The 22,145-nt window shown below is 40.6% G+C and overlaps 1 protein-coding gene across 5 annotated transcripts in view; it reads left to right on the plus strand.

Moving 5' to 3' along the window:
* BRCA1 (BRCA1, DNA repair associated) overlaps positions 1-22,145 on the plus strand; it is a 65,434-nt gene that overhangs the window by 39,847 nt on the left and 3,442 nt on the right. For all 5 annotated transcript variants that reach the window (XM_019505365.1, XM_019505389.1, XM_019505381.1 and 2 more), the window contains 9 exons: positions 902-1,095; positions 1,627-1,961; positions 6,080-6,167; positions 8,148-8,225; positions 8,846-8,886; positions 10,071-10,154; positions 15,817-15,871; positions 20,528-20,601; positions 21,225-21,285. In XM_019505365.1, coding sequence (XP_019360910.1) covers positions 902-1,095; positions 1,627-1,961; positions 6,080-6,167; positions 8,148-8,225; positions 8,846-8,886; positions 10,071-10,154; positions 15,817-15,871; positions 20,528-20,601; positions 21,225-21,285 — 1,010 coding nt within the window. The remainder of the gene's footprint in view (positions 1-901; positions 1,096-1,626; positions 1,962-6,079; positions 6,168-8,147; positions 8,226-8,845; positions 8,887-10,070; positions 10,155-15,816; positions 15,872-20,527; positions 20,602-21,224; positions 21,286-22,145) is intronic.

A 22,145-nucleotide genomic window follows, 5' to 3' on the forward strand; every position in this document is an offset into this window, starting at 1 on the left:
AAAATAAATAGCATCTAATTTTTGCAATAATATATAAGCATAGTAAAGATCAACCTAATTAGTGTAAAGAAATTGGGTTTGTTTTCCCTAGAAAAGAGAAGCCTATAGAAGGAACCTAACAGCCTTCCAAGATGTTAAAAAAGAGAAAAAATGTAAAGAGGATTCTGATCAATGACCACTAAGGGAAAGGCAAAAGAAATCAGCATAATTTTAACAAGGATTATTTAGGCTGGATATTAAATCAGTCTTTTTAATTGTAAAATTAGTGCAGTATTAGAATAGGCTAGTTAGGCTTTGGAATCCCCCTCATTTGAGATTAAGAACTGATTAATCAAACATCAATCATGGATGGTGTAGGTATATTTAATTCTCCTTTGAAGGAAAGAGTTAGTTACCTTTAAGTGCTGTTTTTGTGGTCACTTGTGTGTTTTCCCTGCATGTGTCAGTCAGAAGACATCTGGGAGATCAAACTTGCCCTTGAACAATTATTTGGAGGAAACAGAGTGGATATAAATTGGTCCAGTGGAACTGGAGAAGATTTTTGTGTTGAGTGACTCAGGTTCTAGTCAAGTTTGAGAGCTAGGGGGATGAAAGACTAGAATTAACTTCCTAGTTTGAGAGACCAAATAATATAGTGAAACACTGCTAATATGCCATTAAGAGCAATCTTAATAGCATTTATCACTTGGGGTCAATTTGAGAAAATTTGCCTGACAGTTTAGCATATTGACAGATGTAGTCTTTTATATGTTCAGATATGTTGTTGTTCTGCCTTCATAGCAGTTTTGTTGCTAATCATTCCTGAACATATAATTTCACTATTGTTATACAAAGGGTCTGGTCACTAAAGAGAGAATTTAGTGCATAAATAATTCATAATTATTTTTTTTCTTACTTTGAGGTCTTCAGCTTCACTTCTTTCCACCTCTAAATCTCATTTATTGAATAAGGAAGCTTGGCAACATAGCTTTCCAAAGACTCTTGCACTGGAACCCAACACTCCTTCTCAGGAAGGAAAGTCCCAACAAGGTGATGCGGCACTGCTGCTAGTACAAGAGGCAGAGGAACAGTGTAACCAGTACAGGAAAGAACCAGGTAACATTTCAGACAGCACAAACCCACCATATGAATTTGACTGGAATTTACTGGTACTATGGAAGGGATCTCCATAGTACCACTAATGTAGTTTATATATCAATAAGAAAAGAGCTGAAAAGTCTTATTCATAAAATGTATAGTTAACTTATTGAAATGTAGTCTATGAATTCTTTTCTCTTAAAAGGTACCGCTTGCCATGAGGAATTGGTTAAGCACTCTTAAGGTACTAATGATTCTTAATATTTTGGTTTCAAATTGACATTTCCCAAAAATATTATGAATTTTATTCTATAAGGTTTCATGGATGTTTCCAGTACCCTTTTTCTTTAGATCAGGAGGATAATGATTCCTGATTATATTAAACAATGAATAAAATAGAAGCGAAGTAGTGAATAAATAAGTAGAGAAAAGTGACTGTAAGCCTATAAACTTAAAAGATAGAACAACCTTCTCCAACATGACTGGAACAAGCATGAAACTAATTTAAAGACTAAGACTGGTTCAGTGACTGATTCCTCTTTCCTTCAGAAAATACAACAGAGCAGAAGTCTGGAACAAAACTAAACAGTGCTGCTATCCTCACCAGTCCTTGTGGAAACATGAGCAGGATTCCAAACAGCTCCCCCTTAAAGTTTCTTAAAAGGCCTTCCCACAGCCAAACTGCAGAAGCAACGAATGGTTCTGCCATACCTTCCAATATTGATGATAGGAAGAATACTCAGCGATGTGAACTGGAGAAGAGAGCATTTGCCTCTACACATGTTCCACACCATAGAGCTGGAAAAGAAAATGCCAAAAGCCCAGTTGTGCTCAGCAGGAAAAAAATGTCAATCGTAGCATCGGGTCTCAACCAGCATGAACTTGTAAGTGTATTTCTTTTTCTTTTGTTGGTCCCCTTCTAATAAATGCATACTGACCCCTGTGTCCTAAAAACATTTTTAACCTCTACATGAAGCAATCTATACATTTGAATTATAGATTAAATGTTCTAGTATTATCAGTATTAAAGTTACGTATAACCTAATTTGTCAGTTTTAAGGACTTTGGAAACTGGTTGATAGGAATTACACTGTTAATACTGTTTAGAGTTTTTAAATGGCTAGAAATGGCATCTTCATCAGCAGGTAGAATAGTGCATTGTTCCTGAGTAAAGGACAGTGCATCTGTACAAACCTATATAATAATGTAATGCTTATGCACATAACTACTTTTACATGTGAGAAGATATGCTGTTCAAGTTATGCAAGCTGATAGCAGGAGGTAGAGCCAGGCACAGTGCATAAAACAATGAGTAAATATGCCCTTCCCTCCCTGTCTTAGTGTAACTCTAGCCTCACCTTCTGTACCCCTGGTATTCTAGACCTGCCCTCTGCTCTCACCTGCCCATCATCAGAGCTCTTAAAATATTTCATTTCTAAACTACAGAAGTTCTTGCTACTTGTATACATTTCATAAGTTCAGGCTGTCCAGCTTCTAAGCAGCCAGGGACTGAATGTTGCGTGAGCTGCTCTGGTCAGGGCAGCATACCCATGGGCTGCATTAGGATGAGCTATGAGTCTCCTCACTGCTTCACGGTGCCCACGGCAGTGCTCTACTATTGCACTGTGTACCCCCAAGCTGATCCTCAGCTCCCTGCACCACACCACATTGCCCCATCCCTTGGAACAGCCACAGAAAGTGGAAGACAGAGGAGGGAGGGGGAGCCCAGAGACTCTGGCTGTTTGTTGTCTCCAGACTTATGGGGGTACTGGTGGCTAGTCAGGGGCATGGGGGCTGCAACTTAACCCATTGGCCTGTAGGCTGCCAGTTGAACAGGCTTAAGTGATTTCCAAAACTAGAGCCTAAGTACATGTTTAAGTTCTATAGGCTTCAGTGGGACTTAAGTGCATGCTTAAAATGTAAGCAAGTCCTGATAAGCTGTCCTTATAAGAATGCTTTCCTGAACTGGGTCTTGATCAGTTCTGCTCCAAGCTTGTTAAACCACGATGAATTTATAATGTAGGTAAGTCCCACCTGAAAGTAGAATGTGGTCTACATCTGGTTATAAAGATTTTGATTAATTGCACTGCAAAGAGTTATTAAGCTAATGTGTCACTTGTCATGTGCTTTGTAGCTGCTTAATTAAAATAACTTGGCAAATATGTATATTTTGTTTTAAAAAGGCTGACTGCAGTGTGATGTCCAATAGTGCCTGGTAAAATGTGTTTCTCCATAGAGAGAATGAGTACCATGTGATGGTTGCAACTTCTGCTATGAACTGGTGGTGGTACTGTTGGTCAGTTTGTGCTTTCACTCCTTTCGCCTTGAGTTAACTTGGTATGGGGTGTAGTCTCATGAGCCTGAGTAATCTGTATCCTCCTCATGATCCACATTTTTAGGACACAGTGGTCTAATCTAAGCTTTACTTTGGCCTTACACAGTACCTCCAATTAGTATATCTGGAAGAAAAAGCTGTTCTCCGGCTGCCACTCAGAAATATAGAATTATAAAAGAGTAGGGCTGTAAGCGATCTCCATAGGTCATCATCTAGTCCAGCGCGTTACCTGAGGCAGGATCATCCGTATCCAAACCACCCTATACAAATCCATTCTCTAACCTCTTTAGCAAAACTACAGAGTCAACCCAGGTGCAACACAAGACATAACCTGTGGCAATTTAGGGTGTTAAGCAGGGGGCCCATGGTGGCCAACATCCTGCTTTTGTAAAGGTTGTTAATATATGCTCAAGAGACCCCAGGAAGAGAGTCACACCCTGTGCTACAGAGGAAGACTAAAACCCCCACAGTTCAAAACAATCTGACCATGGGGTACAATTCCTTCCTGATGCCAAATATGGCAATTGGTCTGATCATGAGCCAGAGGAGCAGACCTGCTCTCCAGGAATTTCTGGCAGACACATTGGCACACCCCAATCAAAATCCCCAGCCTTGGCTGCAGCCAACACCCAAGACCTCTGAGGAAGAACTCCAGCCTTATCCATGACCAACATTCAAAATTTTAGGGGGGTGGGGGGAGACCCCAGAAGCCAGTAGCATTCATGAGGGATGGGGAAGGTTTTCTTCCTGGTCCCTGCTGATGACTAGCAAAAGTCCTGAAAAATGGGATTACCAGACACCTTCCACAGTAGAGTTACCTTTTATATCTAAACATGGGGATTGCAAATACGTGATTCTATGTCTTGTACCCCCGGATCGAGTCAGAACTCCCTGTTCAACCCATATGTACCTTCCATAAATTTATATACAAAAAACTAGAACTCTTGGTTCCAAAATTATACCTTTTATTAGACCAACTGGAAAATGGCAAGAAAATTGTCCTTTTCTGCAAGCTTTCAGGATCAAAGTCCCCATAGGTAGGAAATAAGCTTCATTTTTGCACAGAGAGAGCTGAAGATAGAAGGCTGTCCCTCTGGGTCCATGAGAGTATTCCATAAATTTATGCAGCTAGGTCTTAGTGATTTGGATTCTTGAGAGTGGATGGGATTATTTGATGAACTATTTTATCAATATGAAAATACTGTTTTTGGTGTTTTTTGCTGATAACCCTTGTTATCAAGCAACATTAATTATTTATCAGCCAATTATAACTGATGATGGTACTAAAGCAAGGGTGTTGATCTCGCCTGGTCTCCTGGGCCGGAACCAAATGTGCTAGGGTGAGGGTGCCACAGGGGTTAATGAAGCCATCACTTCCTACTCCCCCTCACCACCACTCCTGACATCTTCAGTAGGTCTCTGCTTCTGAATTCCTGGCCCCTCTAGGGCCCCATGTGGGCCAAATGACATGGCTCTGTAGGCTGAAAGTTTGACATCCCTTCGATATAGAGAAATAATGTATCTGGCTAACTTCATCTGCTACCTAGTTACTTTTTTTTACTGCAATGAACTTGCTTTTCACAATCCTTCTTGGTAAGTAGGCTATAATGGAAAGTAATATCACTGACCTTTTACATCTTAACTTCCTGTTTTGTAGTCACCAGAATTTTGATTTTTGGGGAGTTTGAGGTGTTTTTTTCTGGTTTGTTTGTTTGTTTTTAATACCTCAGTTGCTGTATACCTTTCAATGGCAGTGTTCATTCAGAGACTGATTCAAACCGAGTCGGTATAGCATAGTGTATTTACTCACATACCACAAGCACCATTTCCCCCTTCCCCCACCCCAAAAGCAGCCTTCCAAAATTGTGCCTGTTGTAAGCAGAGAAGCTGACTTTTTCTCCTTCAGTAGAGTAAATGTAGAAACACTGTGCTCTAATACCTTTTAACATGGCTGGTATTTGTCTTTGGCCCAGCAAGCATCGTGTCCTGTATTAACCCTCTCACGGCTTTAGCTTTTGGCTAAGCACTGGGAGAAATTGAGTTGGCTTAGGGCAAATGTGCTGCTGCATGCACTCTGTAGTAGCTTGGTGAGGCTTGTGGTATAGAAAAAGACTTTATTATGTACAGGAACTTATAGAAAGAATTACTTAGAGTAAAGAAATAACACTTCTGCCCTAGCCTTGTTGCTGTCCTGCCACACCAGGAAGTTCCTGTTGCCTCACACAGACTGTCTCCTGGGATGCCACACTTCTTGGACACTGTGTTTCCAGGAGGGCTGACTGTCACACAATTGACCATAACTCTGGAAAAATCAATTTCTACATTCCGCCTTCCCAAAAACAAGGTGCTAGTTTTACTTGGAGGTGTGTAATATGTGAGAAAATACAGTGTTGCTTCACTTTGATCCATTTATGGTAGTCAGATTTTTCTTTTAAAGGCAAAATTAATCTAGTTTTTTAAATAATGGTTGAATTTCTGGGTCTGACATACAATGTTTTCATTTGTTTTTGTTTGTTTAAGAGTGATCTCTCATATGTACTTCAACTGGTGCACGTTTTAATTCTTCAGCTGTGTTGGAGACCAAATATTTATAATATGAAAAACTCCTGTTCAAAGTCAGATACCTAAAAATCAATTATTTCTAATTCAGTGTCTTCTTGTTTTCAGTTACTGGTGCAGAAGTTTGCCTGGAAAACCCAGAGCACTTTATCTAATCAAATCACTGAAGGAACAACCCATGTCATAATGAAAACAGGTGTGTTGAGATTACTGCGAACAAACCATGCATTTAATGCCACACACAATGCTTACTCCAGGCTAAGTGAAAATGCTTACTCCAGGCTAAGTCATTCGGCATGATGAAGTTTAAGACATGGGATTTATGACCTACTACTCTATTCTGTTTTAGTGGTTGTGTTTCTGGGCCTAAACAAAAACATAAACCCATCTGTGTCTTATTCCAATATATGGAGTCCAGATGAATTGGCATTGTATTTACTTGTTTATAAGGTTTCATTGATATGATTTTTAATTTAACACCCCATTAAGATGAGCAATGGATGTCACTTTTCAGGCTTGCTGACTGCAATTTAGAACAGGTGTCAGTAGCAGAATGACAAAGGATAACTCAAAACCAGCCAGAGGAAGAGCCTTGTTTCTCTTTGTGAATGCTTGTGCCCTGAAGGAAACTGCAGTATGTGTTTTTGAGAGAGACATCCTCAGGCTTTGGAATGGCACTTAAATTAATTTTCAAAAAAAAGTCTGTAGTTTATACAAAAAACAAGAACTAATTCTAGGAAAGAATGTATGCAGCTAATACTTCGTAGGAACAAAATAACAGCATAACTGGCAACCTGGTTCGGGCATACTTTCTAGAACAGATTAGCTTTAGAAAACAACTATATGAGGGGTTTTCACCTTTTTTTTTAGTTGCAGCTGAAACCGTCTTGTGTACTTATTATATTTTGTTATATACTGTAAAACCTCAAATAAAAATAACACCATATTTTTGGTAGAAAGAATGAGAAAAGAAAGAATTTTTTCCCAGAGGCATGGCTAAATCCTGACCACAGGGCTGAATCCCAGTTTTTAGTTGCTGTTCAGGCATAAGCCAAAATTTTAACCTTTTTGCTGCCACTGCCTAATTAGCAGCCAAAAACGAATGCCAATTTGGCAGCAGCTGTGAAAGGGTTAAAACGGTGACTGGAGATTATACTCTGTTCCCCCATGCCCCCCCTCTCCTCCCATGTAGCTGTTGTACTATCCCTATGCTTCAATTTTAGTGCAAAAAATGAGCTCTTCTGCTTAAGATGCACCCTAATTTTAGAGCGCTGATTTTGGGGGGAAAGATGTATTTGATCACAAATATGGCAGTAGGACCTTATGAATCTCTTTATTAGAGACTTGAAGAAACAAACACTTAAGTACACAGAACAGCTTCAAATTTTCCAAATGTAAATTAAATTCTTAAAATGTTTAGCATAATAACTGGGAAGTATAAAAACCTCGCTGTTCAGAACTTTTATTATACTCAAAATTAAAATTGCTTGGCAGAGGTGAGGTTTAAGCTCCTTACTAAATATACTAGCAGCTGTTAAACAAAAAAGCTTTACATATTAAAATGTATTTTATGGGCTGCTGCAGGCAGTTAATCTGTATTTGTAAGCCACCCTGAATCTTTCTTTGGGAAAGGGCAGCATATGAATCTAATAAATAAAAAATTCAGAATCTAGTTAGTTATACTAAATACTCTGTTTATCTTGCTTTGCCAAAACATTTTGAGATGCTTAAAGATCAGATGTGACTTCTCACATTGGCTTTCCTGTCCCTTTATATTAATGTAGTAAGGCAGGGGGAGGAAATCTTTGTCATTCTGGTGTAGTATTTTTTCCTTCTCCTTGAGAAACTTCGTGGGACAACTACAGTTGGAGAACCTGAAGGGTTAACATATGTCACTTGCATGTGTTGTATTTTTGGCAACTCTTCAGGCCTTTCCTTGTCTGTGCTCTGTTCAATATTTAAACCGGGCTGAATGGCATGAGGTAGTCAGCATACACTGACTATACACAGAGTTGCATCCTTTTAGCAGACACAGGTTGGGATACTGATACTTATGTATCCAAGTTATGGGATATTGTGTGTCTCCTATGGGCTAGCGTTTCAAAGTTACTTTATGTAGAGTCAATATGAGAATGAATATTAGAGTGAACTCTATATATTTTTATTTCATCTGCAGATATGGATCTAGTGTGTGAGCGTACACTAAAGTACTTTCTGGGCATCGCAGGAAGAAAATGGGTAGTTAGCTATCAGTGTAAGTATACTTTCCTCTGAAGCTCCATGCTTTTCACCTGTCCCCTCCCGCTCCTTCCCCCCCACCATGCTTCTTGACACTGTACAATTGACATTTCATGTGTCATGCATGAAATGTTTATGCATTTACATGGAAATCTGTAAGGCTCGATATTTACATGGAATTCTACAAAATAATAGGTTACCACATTAGCCTCTGATACTTTGCAGAGTTCCATGCAAGGATTGAGCCTTAATACTTGGTCTTTTTTCTTGTTAAGTACTGTACATATTGCTTCATAACTAACAATACATGGTTGTACCCAAAGATGCTAGCTTTTTCTTTATAATTTAAATGGAACGCAGCTCCTAAAAGCCTATTAATGAGTTACTATAGAGTTAACATTGTTTAAAAAAAGAAGCATTAACCTGAAATATGCTAGAAGCACTTTCAGGCATTGAATACTACTTATATAAATCAACAAACAATTTTATTTAAATGCTGAATCATTTGTTTCGTGCATCAGTAAATAATCAAGAGGGCTTGAGGTGGTAGCCAAATGTATACTGTTGGTACTGAAAAGAAGGTTCTGGCTGATTTATAATGTGACCTGCCCCCCTCTTTCACTGTTCTTTTTCTAGGGGTTATTCAGTCTTTTAAGGAAGGAAGAATACTTTATGAGGTAGGTCTGATCTCTTTAAACAGTGAAATGCCAAAGGTATGAATCTTGCTAGTCCACAGTTGTTATAGTGTTAGGTTTATTAGTGGTATAGGTTGTAGCTGTGTTGGTCTAAGGACACAGGCAGACAAGGTTCTTTGGGTGAATGTAATACTTTTATTAGACCAACTCAGATAGTTGGAAAAAATCTTCTTAGCAAGTTTTGGATAGAAATACCCTTTGTCAGGCTGAGCAAGCATCTGCAGTTTGTGTATGCTCTTCCTGGATGGAATAGACTTTCTGAATAGTCTATTTATTCCATCCATCTTCCTATGGGTAATTCTCGTATTCTTTGCTTCAAGCATTTTTTTTCCCCCAAAATTTTGGCAAATTTGGCCTACTACAAAATTTCATAATTCTAATGGAGAAGTGTCTTGATGTCACTATGCTGTCGGATTCTCCAATCAAAAAAGAGACGCCAATATGCAAAAAGCCTTTATAAAAACAAAAATCTTTATAAATTGTTCCAGTCCCCAGAGACACTCTGGCAGATTTTCATTTTCCATCTCTGCCCTACCATACCCTTTTGGAGGCTTCTCATATTTTAGTGTCTTTGGTCAATGATGTAGGCAATCTGTTGTTTCCCATTAGCTTTAAGCATCTTCTGTTCAGAAAAATATGAGAAAGAACAGACATTGCCTCCCTCTTAATAAAAACATCTACGTCTTTCTTTAAAATTCCCTGCTGATTCTGCATAGAAATCTGTTATGGCTTTATTGAAGAATAAGCAATTGATTTTAGAGACAGATACATGCCTTAGATTAACAGCAAATACAGTGTTGTCCTTGATAATCTAAATGTTAAGTGAATGCTTTAAAATGAAATAAATGTTGAAAAAATTTAAGTTCTAGGTTATATACTGTTAGTTTTGCTTGAATGAGTTTCCTCTACAATTTTTTTTCAGTTTGCTATATTCTGTAAAATTTGTTTCCTTTTAAAGAAACATTGGCTTGATAAAGCCACAGGATTTTGTTTACTTTGCAAGAAAGTGTGAACTAGAGAGCAATACCTTTTAGCCAGTCTTATGTGTGCATTAATTGTAAGGTTTCACGTTTCTGAAATCTGAGTACTCTTTCCTGCTTTGTCCCAAGTGCTGACAGAGCAGGCCTAACCCATCTCTAATTTTTGCCTTTCTGATTATCTTCCAGTCTGACTTTGAAGTGAGAGGAGATGTGATCAATGGGAGAAACCACCAAGGTCCTAAGAGAGCTAGACAGTCCCAGGCTGGAAAGGTATAAACACATCAGCATGAAAGGCATTCATAGCTATAAAAGGTTTCCATTTTGCTTTAACTTATATTTACTGTGCCAGTTAAATAGCTGAAATACTGTTCTGATCTTTTGATGAAATCACATGTACAGAATTGAATGTGTGAAGGGTACAGGTAAGTCTGTCTGCACTGCTGCTGGTAGGGCCTGTCAGCACTGCAACAGAAATATTCAGTGTCTTTACATACCAAGAATGAATTGCATCTTTTATAACATGGAAGTGGGCTGGGTTAATGTTCTGTTGGGAGGCAGTTCCCAGGGAGCTAGGGGTTGATTATCCTTGATTTATGGTATTTCTTATGTGAAGGCACATGGACTGTTATCACCAAGTGCCTGCCTGTGATGTCTAACTTAATGTTTGACTTCAAAATTTTCTCTAAATGATATTCTGTTCCCATTAATTAGGTTTGTTTGTTTTTAGATGGATATTAATATTCTGTGTACATGGCCCTTTTAACTAAATTGCTAGAGAAGTTTTCAATGTGACGAATCTTTAAAATATACTCCATTGTCATGATGTCTTACCACAAGTAGGAAAGAAAATGGGTTTACTCAGAACCTTTAAAGTGGTGAAACTTGGTTGGTGGTGGTGGCTTTCATTCATTTGATTTTATTCTTTTTTGGGCTTGTGAAAATACTCTGTGGCCTTAAAAACTTGCAGGCATAGTTTGTTAAAGTTATAGCATAGAACCACAGGGTTGGAAGGGACTTTAAGTCCTGCATGGATATAGGACATGCTTATTCCTATACTATCCAAGACTGTCAAGCTGCCTCTTAAACTTCCAGTGAAAGGAGATTTCTACCACTTCCCTGGGCAGCTAGTTTCACTGTCTACTCTTCTTTACAGTAAGGGTATGTATTTCCTGCAACCAGCTTTGGTGCAGTTTAACTCCATTGTTTACATCCTGCCTTCTGTAGTAAAGGAGAAAAGGAAGAAAAACTGTTCTGTTCTTTATGGCAACCTCAGTTTCCTTTGTGTCTAAACTGATGTACTTGTTTCTCTCAGCCTTTCATCATATGGCTTGTGCCATCAGTTGGGATCAGTCTTCTAAATTTGGGGGGAACTTTGCCCTTTTACCTGGAACTACATAGATTTTTTCCCTCAAGTCTCTCCATTCACCAATATGGTACTATCCCCTCCAATTGGTTTTGGGGGAAATATGCTTTTATCTGCAAATATAAGTAACCAGTGGCCTACAGAACAAGGGCAAAGTTCTCTCTTCAACCATGCCCTACCATATATGAGAGGGGCAATTCAGCCTGTGGTACCATGGTATTTGGACCATGAGATTCACCATGGGTTGAAGAAGTTCTACAGTGACATTAATACTACCCCTGCTTCTTACACTACCAAATCCCCAAGCCCCATGCAGCCAGATCACAGCCCAGCCACTCCGCTTCTCTCCCATGTGGCCAGATCAGGTCCACTGGCAGTATCTAGCCCACAGATGGGCTGGGCATTGCCCACCCAGCCCATGAAGCAAAAAAGTTGAACACCAATGTAATGGACCAGTCTAGCAAGATGCTTCAAACAGCATCTTCCTACTTTCCATTAGTAATGGTCAAACCCTTGTGCTGAACCTAAACATATTCTAGCAACATCTTGTTTTGTAGCATCCAGGCCAGTTTGTAAAGTGTCAGTCTTTCTACAGCACTTTGGCACTTCTGAGAGAGCAGGAGGAGAAGAAAAATACATAAAAAGCAAGAAAAGTATGTGGAACGTTTTTGGGGGGGAGGTAGTTTACTATTTAGTCTTTGAAAGCAGCCAAATTGATTTTTAAACTCCTGTAGGAGGTGACTTAATGGTAATAGTATTTTTCTTTTTCTATTGCCTCTTTTGTCTAAGAATTTTAAAGTCATATTTTACAAATATCTGTGAATAAAATTTCTCAGTATAACCTGCGGGGTAATGAGATCTGTCTCCCCTTCCTTTTAAAGCTGAGCCACTGGCACTTGCATTTAATCATTAAATAAAATGGATGGAGAGCAGTGGGAAAATTTTCATTAAAAAAGGTTGCTATCACTATGGTGGAATTCAACCCTATTTCACTTTACATGCCCAACTGACATTTAAACCACCCACATAACTGCACTTTTTTGGCACCTGCACTCAGCTATTGATCCTATGCCATATACAGTGTTGACTCGTAATGTCCACACAACTGCTGAGCGTACTCAATAGGCTGCACTCTGGTTGAGCAGGTATACAGTTCCATAAGCATATACCTGAGCATAATTCCTGAAATTCCAGGGAAGGTCTTTCCATGGCTTTTGCCTGATTGTTTAGTGGCTAGGATGTTTGCCCAGGAAGCAGGAGACTGGTTCTAAGCACTCCTTATCCAGAGGTGGTTTGAATCTGCATCTCTCCAACTTCCCAACACAGTGTTTTAATTGCCAGGCTGCAGGTTAAACATTATCGAGTTCCCTTTCCATTGCTCCTTGGAAACTGGAGTCTGGGCACTCAGTCCAGGGAGTTGTATTAGGTCAGGAGCAATTGAGTAAGCTGAAGTGCATGTGGTTCAGTGAAGATGGATTGTGGTCTGGAAGGGAGAGGGTCCTTGGTTCAGGCCTGGATCACTGCTCAAGCTGGGCAGAAACTTTCCCACTGTTCTCCATCTGTTTTTTCTAATAATTAAACACAAGGGGCAGTGGCTCACCTTTGAAGAGGAGGCCTGTAGAATGGACTGGGTAATACCATTTGGGTACATAAAGTGAGACAGAATTCTGCCCTAGTTGTTTAACAGTGTGCAGCAACATTTCATAGTAACATGGGATAAGTAAACTGTATCAACCGAAACTGCATAAGAGTCTTAGGCAGAACATTTAATTACCTATTTTGAAAATTCGCTAGACTAGCTCTTGCAGAAGATGCTATTTTACTGATTGGAAGTGGTCGTAATCTTGGCTCTGTTTCCTTCCATAAATAGCGTTTCCAGAAGCCTGGTGTGTCTAACAACACACTTGGGTTTTACTTCACTAGTGACTTCAAGACTACATACTGTTGTTAACCTACTTCTGTAGCACCAAGGCTTATTAGCTGAAAGTATAATAATCTGGCCTGTTCTTTCTTGCCTTGAGAATAACTATGTTCACACCACCACTAGGTTGCCACCTGGTGGCATCATACCTGCCAAGAAGACCCACACTGATTGGTCTTTAAGGATGCTATGTAAGATCATCTTTTCTGGTGTGATGGCAGGCTCAGCTCATACAGGGAAGGGCCAAACATCTGGGTGACTCATAATGCCACTGCTCCACAGTTGCTGGGGATCTCCCTGGTGTGCTCCACTGGAGGGGGAGGCAGGCTTTAACTCTTCCTCAAGAAGACTCGGAAGCCTCAAGAGACCTTTGCCAGGATGAGGCTTCCAGACCCAAGGTAATCCAAGTGGTAGGTCACCACTGAAGCCATAGAGCCAGGAAAGAGCTACAAGGTGAGCTGCCAGGAAACCATGTTGAGTCCTGTTGGACCCTTCCCTGTGCTTCACTGGAAGTTGGTCAAAACCAGTAGTGAAACATTTTGGATTCAACAAAAGTAACATTTCCTAGCAAAATAAAATAATTGTCAGAAAATGTTTCATCCATCTACCCTCTTCCTCCTTTCGCATTACCCTCAAAAAATTAAGAACATTTGAAATTTGAACCACTAAAACCCAGGGATATTTGAATCTAGAGTTTTGGCTTTACATGTTGTCATATGAAGTTTGCATTCTGAATTTCAGACTAATTAGCTCTGCAGTAAAGTGTCACCGTCTACATATGCTGGTATTAGGGCGCAGTAAACTAATTAACTCCACTGTAAGATAGTGTCGGGGATCTTATGACGGAGTAATTAACTGCACTGAAATACATGTATAAATGCTAACCAGGGACATAAATTGCCCCCAATCAGCCCAGCAAGCTGCAGGCCTGATCCACCCCGGCTCAAATGCTGCTGTCTCAGGCACACGTGTAGGTGCTGCACCCAGGACCAATTTACTCTGGCTCGAACTACTCTGCAGTTTATTGCTTCACATTAATTGCATGTGTAGCTGCACCCATTGTTACGGACCTACCAAATTCACTATTTCATGGGAAATGCCAGATTTCACAGTGTCTGCAAAATATGTGTCGGGGGGGGGGAGGATGAACACTGACCAAAAAAAAAAAAATTCTGGTTCCTCAGAGTGAGCAATATCGCCATTTCCTGCCTCCTTCCCCCCCACCCACATGATTGGCTGCAGGGGCTGTTTGTCATGCAGTCCTGCCCACTGATTGGTGCATAGGGGCAGGGCAGCCCTTGCAGACAATCAGCAGCAAGGGGCACGGCAACATGACAGGCAGCCCTCATAGCCAATCAGTAGCAATGGGTGGGGACATTGGGGCTCCTCGGCCAATCAGATGTGGGAGGGCCACTGTACTCCGCTCGCAAAATGAGTGCCCATGCCTGCATTTTACCCTCCCCCCCAAAACCAGGGTGCAGCCCCTGTGTATTAAGTAGGTCCCTACCCATTATGCTTTTTTTTTTAAAACTTAGCGTAGTATTTTTTTTGTGTATTTAACCTATTGGGTCCTTCCCTGGCTTCCTTGATTTTTCCCATTGGATTTTGCAAGGGGAGTAATAGTTTAAGGATTTTATCAATAACTATCAATTAATATTCAGGGGAAGATGCTGCTTTTCCTCAATTCAACTGATTGAAAATGTAGATTCCTGAAAACGTAGATTAGATTTAAATGTAGGGTCATCTTATAATTGGAATGATACTGTATTGCACATTCTTGGTTTCATTTGCTCCGAGCATGATGATAACAAATATAGGGTTTGTGCATATTGGACAACTGCAGCCTCTCCTGATTTTAAGATTTATGTTGGAGCTTAAAAGAAAAATTTTATGTTGCTGTTGTGCAAGTTGCAGACCTTAATTTAGTGATTAAGCAAGTGGGTCATGGAACAAATGTTAACTGCAAAATAGCTTCCTCCTCAGACATAATAAATCACTTCCACTGGAAGGAAGGACCTTTATACTTTGTTTATGGGTCCGTGAGGTTGATTGACAGACACTTTGTGCATGAGAATTTCTTTGTCTCTCAAACCATTTTTGAAATAGCTTTTCTGGGAGCTGGTAAAATTGCTGTAGACATGATAAGTATCTAGTATCATTAGGTATTGTAGAATAAAATGTCAATTTTTAAGTTAAAAATCTAGCTGATTAGGAAATGCATTTGTTTTCAAGCTGCTTGCACAGTAGATGGACTTTGGGAGTGGGGATGGAAGCAGATGGTTTTTTTCCACTCTTGTCCAAGGTAAGTTTGTGTTGGCATTTGCATAAGTCAAGTACCAACAGCCAACGTTTCCTTAAGAACACCTGTGTTCTATAGGGCGCGTCTCCAGTGCTTTCATTTATCAGCCCTTTTCATGAAAGAGAAAGGACCTATTAGTCCTGCTATTCTCTTCTGCTTGATTTCTCAAAGCATTTAATATGGTGGGCTACTGGGATGAGCCTCAGGCCATATAACTACTTCACAGAACATAGCTTGGAACCACAATTATACAGGTACCGTTTCACGACTGCATTTTTATTGAGTGTCTGTTCCAGAATGGCACTGTGCACCTTGTTTTTCTGCTGTTAACGTGTACCTTGTTTTTCAGCTCTTCAAAGACTTTGAGATCTGCTGCTATGGGCCTTTCACGGATATGAACACAGGTATGAGATTTTGGATGAAATAAGTATATTCAAATTTCTAGAAACCACAGGAAACATTTGTATTTACATTGTGAATTTCAATATGCAGTTTGCTTTTAAGCAAAGTTCAACTCCTAAAAAAACAGCTAGTCTCTTAAAAGCTCAGATGCACTTCTTTGAGGGACAGTTCTGAAAGTTCATCACACTATTATACATTGCTTGCTTTTTGGAGGTAGAAAAGTTTTGGATGCATGGCAATAGAAAAAAAAATAGAAGAGATTTTGGCTATGTAGAACCCTTCCAATTTGTTGCCCCTAAGTGTTGTGCATAGCACAGAAATTCACAGCATGATGTTGCCAGTGTGGTTATGTTGCTAATAAGGCAACTTTAGAACATAAGAACAGCCACTTACTGGGTCAGCCCCCAGGTCCATCTTGCCCAGTGCCCTGTGTCACAGTGGCAGAGAATGGATGCTGTGAGTGAGTGAACTGGCTATGACCAGCTTTGTTTTTCCCCACTGTTCCTCTCACTTGCAGCCTCCAGTATTTAAGGTTTAGGACGTTCTGATTCAGCAGCTGTACTCCTAACTCCCCTGCTCAATAGCTACTGATGCACCTTTCCTCCAAGGATTTGTCAAACACTTTCTGAACTGTCAGCTTCCGCAGCATCTTGTGGCGGAGTTCCATGCTTTTATAGATTCATAGACATTAGGGGCTGGAAGGGACTTTGCGAGATCAAGTGCACCCCCCTGCCATAGGCAGGAAGTCTTCTAGGGTCAAATGATCCCAGCACAATAACCATTCCAAACTCTTTTTTGAAAGAGTCCAGAGTAGGTGTTTGTACCATTGCAGGGGGGAGTCTGTTCCAGACCCTGGACACTCAGACTATAAAAAAGTTTTTTTTTTCTTTATGTCCAGTCTAAATTGGCCTTCCAGAAGTTTGTGGCCATTAGATCTTGTTATCCCTAGGGAAACCTTGGTGAACTACTGTTCTCCCAGATCCTGGTGCACCCCCCTTATATACTTATAGGCTGCCACCAAGTCCTACCTCAGCCTTCTCTTCTCCTGGCTGAAGAGTCCCATGTCCCTTAGCCTCTTCTCATAAAGCTTGCTCTCTTGGCCTTTGATCATGGGAGTAGCTCTCCTTTGGACTCTCAAGCCTGTCCACATCCAAGAGATTGCACACTGTGTGGAAAAAGAACTCCCTTTTGTTGGTTTTAAACTTACTACCTACTAATTTAATCTTGTGACCCCCTAGTTCTTGTATTGTGAGAGAAAGTAGATAAGAAATCTCTATTTACATTATTTTCACCATTTAGTAATTTATAAACCCTTATCAAGTTCCCCCTCAAGCATGTCTTTTTTTTTTTTTTTTTTAACTGACTAGACCTAGCCTTTTCAGTCTTTCCCCATATTGAAGCCCCTCCATATCACTAATCATCCTTTTTGCCCTTCTCTGTACCTTCTCTAGTTGTTCTTTTTTTGAGGTGTGGGGACCAGAACATAGTCAAATGTGAATGCACTGTGGATTTATAAAGGGGCATAATGGTACTTTTCCTTTTTGGTTACAATTCCCTTCTTAATGGCTGCATCTACATGCCCCCCACAAACCTCACACCCACCCACACCTCCCCCAGAAATCACATGCACCCTAATCACACACCCCCACACACAATATACAAAAGTAAGACTTTATTTCAAACCATTATGCAATGACCTCTATATACACTATGCAAGCACACATAAATCAGGACATTTTTAAAAAAATAAAATATGTTATAGTCGATGTTTGATTTTTAGTATACGATTTGTTTTTTCTCCAATTCCAGGTTGGCCTTCCCCCTCTTCCAAAAGGGGTACTTCCGGGGGTATGGGGAGGGACTACCAGTGGCAACAGTCATGGTTTAGTGGGGTGGGACTTCTGGTCCCAAGATGGTGATCATGAGGTGGGACACCTGTCAAGGGATGAGGCTACCCTTATATCCCTTGACAGCTCGCCAAAAGTCATTAAACAGCCCTCCAGTTGAATTAATTGCCCATCTCTGCTATAGATGTTCCTAAAAGTAAATTTGAATAAAAGAAAAAAACAGTAGAACCTTTTAAGGAAAATACTGCACCCTTTTAGATAAATTCCAACTCCTAGAAAACCCAAGTGTAATCATTAACATTTTTAAGTAAGTAATAAACTCCAGTGCTGGAGTCCCCTAATTAGAGTACAGTGCAGGAATAGGGTTGGGGCAGCAGTACTTTATTTGGGGTGAGGGGAGTATATCGTGACAGATCAGGCGTGGCTGGTTTTTAATACTGAACTTAACAGGTGTCATTCCTGTAACCTTTCAGGAATCATCTAGGGCTAAATTATCCTTTCCTTAAACTAAGCACCTCTTCATTCTGCATATATGTCTACTGAGGAAAATGGTACTACCTTGCAGAACCAGTTCAAATGAGGCTGAAAGATTTCAGCTCATAATAGAAGGTCTAATCAGAGGTGAAATCTAGGCTTTCTTGGTCTTTTCTGTCCAGGTGCCTGCAGCAGACTGCTTAGGGCTTATTCTTCATTATGGGGATTTTAGAAGAACCTACTTTATCATGAAATTAGGCATTTCTGATTCTTTTCCACGATTTGTCAAAACAAGTTGTATGACGTCTCCACTTTCTGTCAGTGCCTACATTGATCATATGAAATTGTTTTTAAAATGATCTTCCTTCCATTTAATTTTTCTGGGATTTTTCTCTTCACTTTTAAAAAAGGAAAGATGCCATAAGTACTGCACTTCTTTAGAAAGGCTTTTATATACTGTCAAAAATATACAGTTAATTGAAGTATTTTTCTGCCCTAGCACTGTTCCTACCCATTACCTTTTTAGCAATTGAGATGACCACCTTGTAATTTTATCTCCTCTTAATCTTGCAAAAGAGCAGTTGTGAAAAACACTCGAATATTAAAGCCTGCAGTTATACACAGAGTAGATAAATGAAGTGGATTGTAGTCTTCTCATTAGTTTAAAACCTACAGGTGTATGGAGTTGCTTAAACATTTAAGTACTGAAACTTTTCAGTAGAGGTTGCACATATTTTTCCCATTGCTTCTCTTCATTCATTTCTGCTCCAGGCTCTAATTTGTCTGGAATCGCATTTATTTTTGACTGGATGAATTATTCCCATATCTCTTGACATTTAGAGTAATTACCACAAAGTGTGCAGTGCTCATTCCTAGTGCAGTGATGATTACAGATTCTTCACTTAAGAGGTTTTTTTCATGTCTCTTCACCAACAGTTCAGCAAATGACTTGAAATTAAATAATTTGGCTACTTTATGTTAATTAGAGATTATCTTGTATCTCTAAAGTTAGAAACTGAAGCAGATCAGCTGTGATGGGACATGTCCAGAGATTGCCCAGCTCCCATGCAGCCCCACACCAGGACCTGTGCTGACTCATGCTTCAGGTGGAGGCATGGGTTGGTGCACATCCCAGCGTAAGGAGATGGTGCTAGGGATTCCCTGACTCCTGCGCCACTCTGTTTCTGCCTGAAGCGCAGGTTGGTGCAGGTCTCCAGCAAGGAGATGTAGGGTAGTGTGGGAGCTGGGGAATTCCTGACTCACATGCCTCTTTCCTGGGCCCTGCACTGAGTCCCAGGCCACCCTGGAGGCATGGGTCAGCACAAATCCTAGCATGGAAGCACACGGTACATGGGGATTCCCTGGCTCCTATGCTATCTTGCAATCTCCTTGCCAGAACCTGTGGTGATACCCTTACATGGAGACATGTATCAGTGCAGGTTCTGGCACACGGCAGCGTGGGAGCTGGGGAATCCTAAGTGTTCAGTCTCCCAGGATCCACACTAACCCACGCTTCACACAGATACACTAATCTGTGTGGGCCTGGCATAGAGGCACAAAGTACCAGGGATTACTTGGCTTCTGCGTGCCACCCCTGCCCACTTGGACCCATGCCTCTGCATGAGGCCTGTGGTCACTCAGGTTGTGGTGTGGAGGCATAGGGTGCCTGGAATTCCCTGGGTTCTGTGCCTTCATGTTGGGACCTGTGCAGTCTTTCTCCACTTGTAGAGATGCACCCCTAGGATGCATCCTACCCAAGATGCACAGGACGGAGCCTCTTCAGCCCCTGGAGCACCTGCCCAGGTTAGCAGGAAAGTGTGAGCAGCTCTAGGCTGCCCACACTCCACCAACACAGACCAAATAGACATGTGCCACAATAAAGCAGCACACCTTTTGTCATGCCACTAATGTGGGACAACACTGTAGTGACATCTATTTGCTCAGTATTTGTGCTACCATAAAAATGTTATGGTAGTCTAAACGCGATGTCTGGTTCTATGCTAAGTCTCGAGTCCAATTTTAATTGGATGGTTTTCTCTTTAAGATGAACTGACTTCATAGCTGTTTTTCTTCATGAAGTAGTGAAGGGTATGACTTGTCTGTCTGGAATCCTGAGATTCCCATTGTTCCCTTCTTTACCTGCAGTGCTTGAAAGACCCTATCACAGCCATTGTTCTTCCAGCTAAATGATTACCTTCCCCTCACCAAGCCAAGAAGAGAGAGGCTCCTCTGTTTATGCCTAATTTTTTTTGGAATAGCAACACTAGTAAATTGTAGATCCCCATGGTGGTGGTGTATTGTTGTAATGTACTGGTTTTTTCTCTAATTTTTATTCAGAAAATTTAGAGTGGATGGTAGAGCTTTGTGGTGCCTCTGTGGTGACTCAGCTTCATCTATTCACTCATAAGGCAGTAAGTATTTAGTGAAGGATGTAAGGGTCAATGTAAAATTGATTTTTTTTCCTCTTTCCCCCCTCCTCCCTCTCCCTCCCCCCAACCCCTTCATAACCTAGTCCCTTTAATATAGTAAGCAATCTGGGGGTGGGGGGTGCACATGCTTGTGAGATACTGATGTATGCAGATGTAGAGAGAGGAGGTGCTGTTTGCATGTCTGAGGCTCTGCTGGTTTTAAGTGGCTCTAATCCTCCTATTCCATATATTGGCCTCTCCTGCTAATTGTGCCAAGAGGCATGCTAGCTTTAAGTGATCTATTAAGATTTCAGACGGCAATGTGTACAGGCCAGGCCACCTGCCTCATTTCTTTTGATGATAAAGGTCAGCCTAGCTTTTTACACTGAAAAGGTACATTAACTTACAGTCAGCGGGCCTTCCTTGACAGAAACCCATTGTAAAATAATCTTACAAAACTTAACACATTTCTTGTTTCTTCTCCTCTTTCTTCCCTTCCTGGATCCATTCAATGAAGCAAAGAATTATCTAGTTATTGCTATTTGCAGGATGATAGGAAAGAGTGATTTTATGCAATATGTAAAAGAGTAGCTTTTTTTCTCTTATTTCCTGTCTTAAAATCCTAGAAACATGCTGCAGTAGTCGTTGTGCAGCCAGATGCTTGGATGGAAGACGCAGGCTACAGAGGTAAGTTTATACAGCATTTTGGACTACTTTATTTGTTATTTATAGTACACAAGGCACATGACTTGCAGTTCTACTTGTTTGGGTGGTAAATACTAGTGAACTTTCCTAATGGAATTCTAATCAAATCCTGTTACAAGGAGATTAAGGGATGCTCTTAGATTTCAAAGTAGGTGTAGTTCTTCATTTCAGACTTCGCCTTTAACTATTTTGAGAGTAAACATTGCAGTCCTGAGAAGTTGCCTGCCAGACAGTCTCATGGAAAAAAGGTGCAATAGGATATAAATGTAATCATACACTAATGCATACTTCACTAGCTGTGTATTCTGCATGTTTCCAGGGTTAGATTTAGTTGAACTTTTTTAACATGAGATGCTACTTTATAAAATTTAAAGTCTTGACATTTTAGAGGCTTATGTGATCTAGCAAAAAAAAATTCAGGTGGGGCAAGAACCTTTTAGTTAATAGCAGACACCCAGCTACAATAAGTTAATTGATACTTTCTCCTTTCTTAAGCATCAGCACTCTAGCCCCAAAATAAAATATGAAAAAGATGTTTGTTTATCTGTCCTCTGCGTTTTTAATGAACACATTTTCAGTGGACACTGGCGGGCCAGTAGGGGGAGCTCCTGTGTTGAGCCTCCCTCCTCACTATGCCCATCCACCTTCTGGACTCCATGCATCTCTCCAGGGGCGCCTAAGCCCTGGCAGACCCTCTTTTGAGCCCCACCGCAGAGTCCGGGGGTAACGTGTGCTGCCACCACCCTGAGGGGGGACCCTCTTAAGCTCTGTGTGTCCTCGGGGACACACAGGCCTAATAGTCCACCAGGTACTCGACCCAGTATAAGCACTTGGGGCACTCC

The sequence above is a fragment of the Gavialis gangeticus genome, unplaced genomic scaffold, assembly GCF_001723915.1.
Source record: "Gavialis gangeticus isolate Ggan-Ray unplaced genomic scaffold, GavGan_comp1, whole genome shotgun sequence".
Classification (NCBI taxonomy): Eukaryota; Metazoa; Chordata; order Crocodylia; family Gavialidae; genus Gavialis; species Gavialis gangeticus.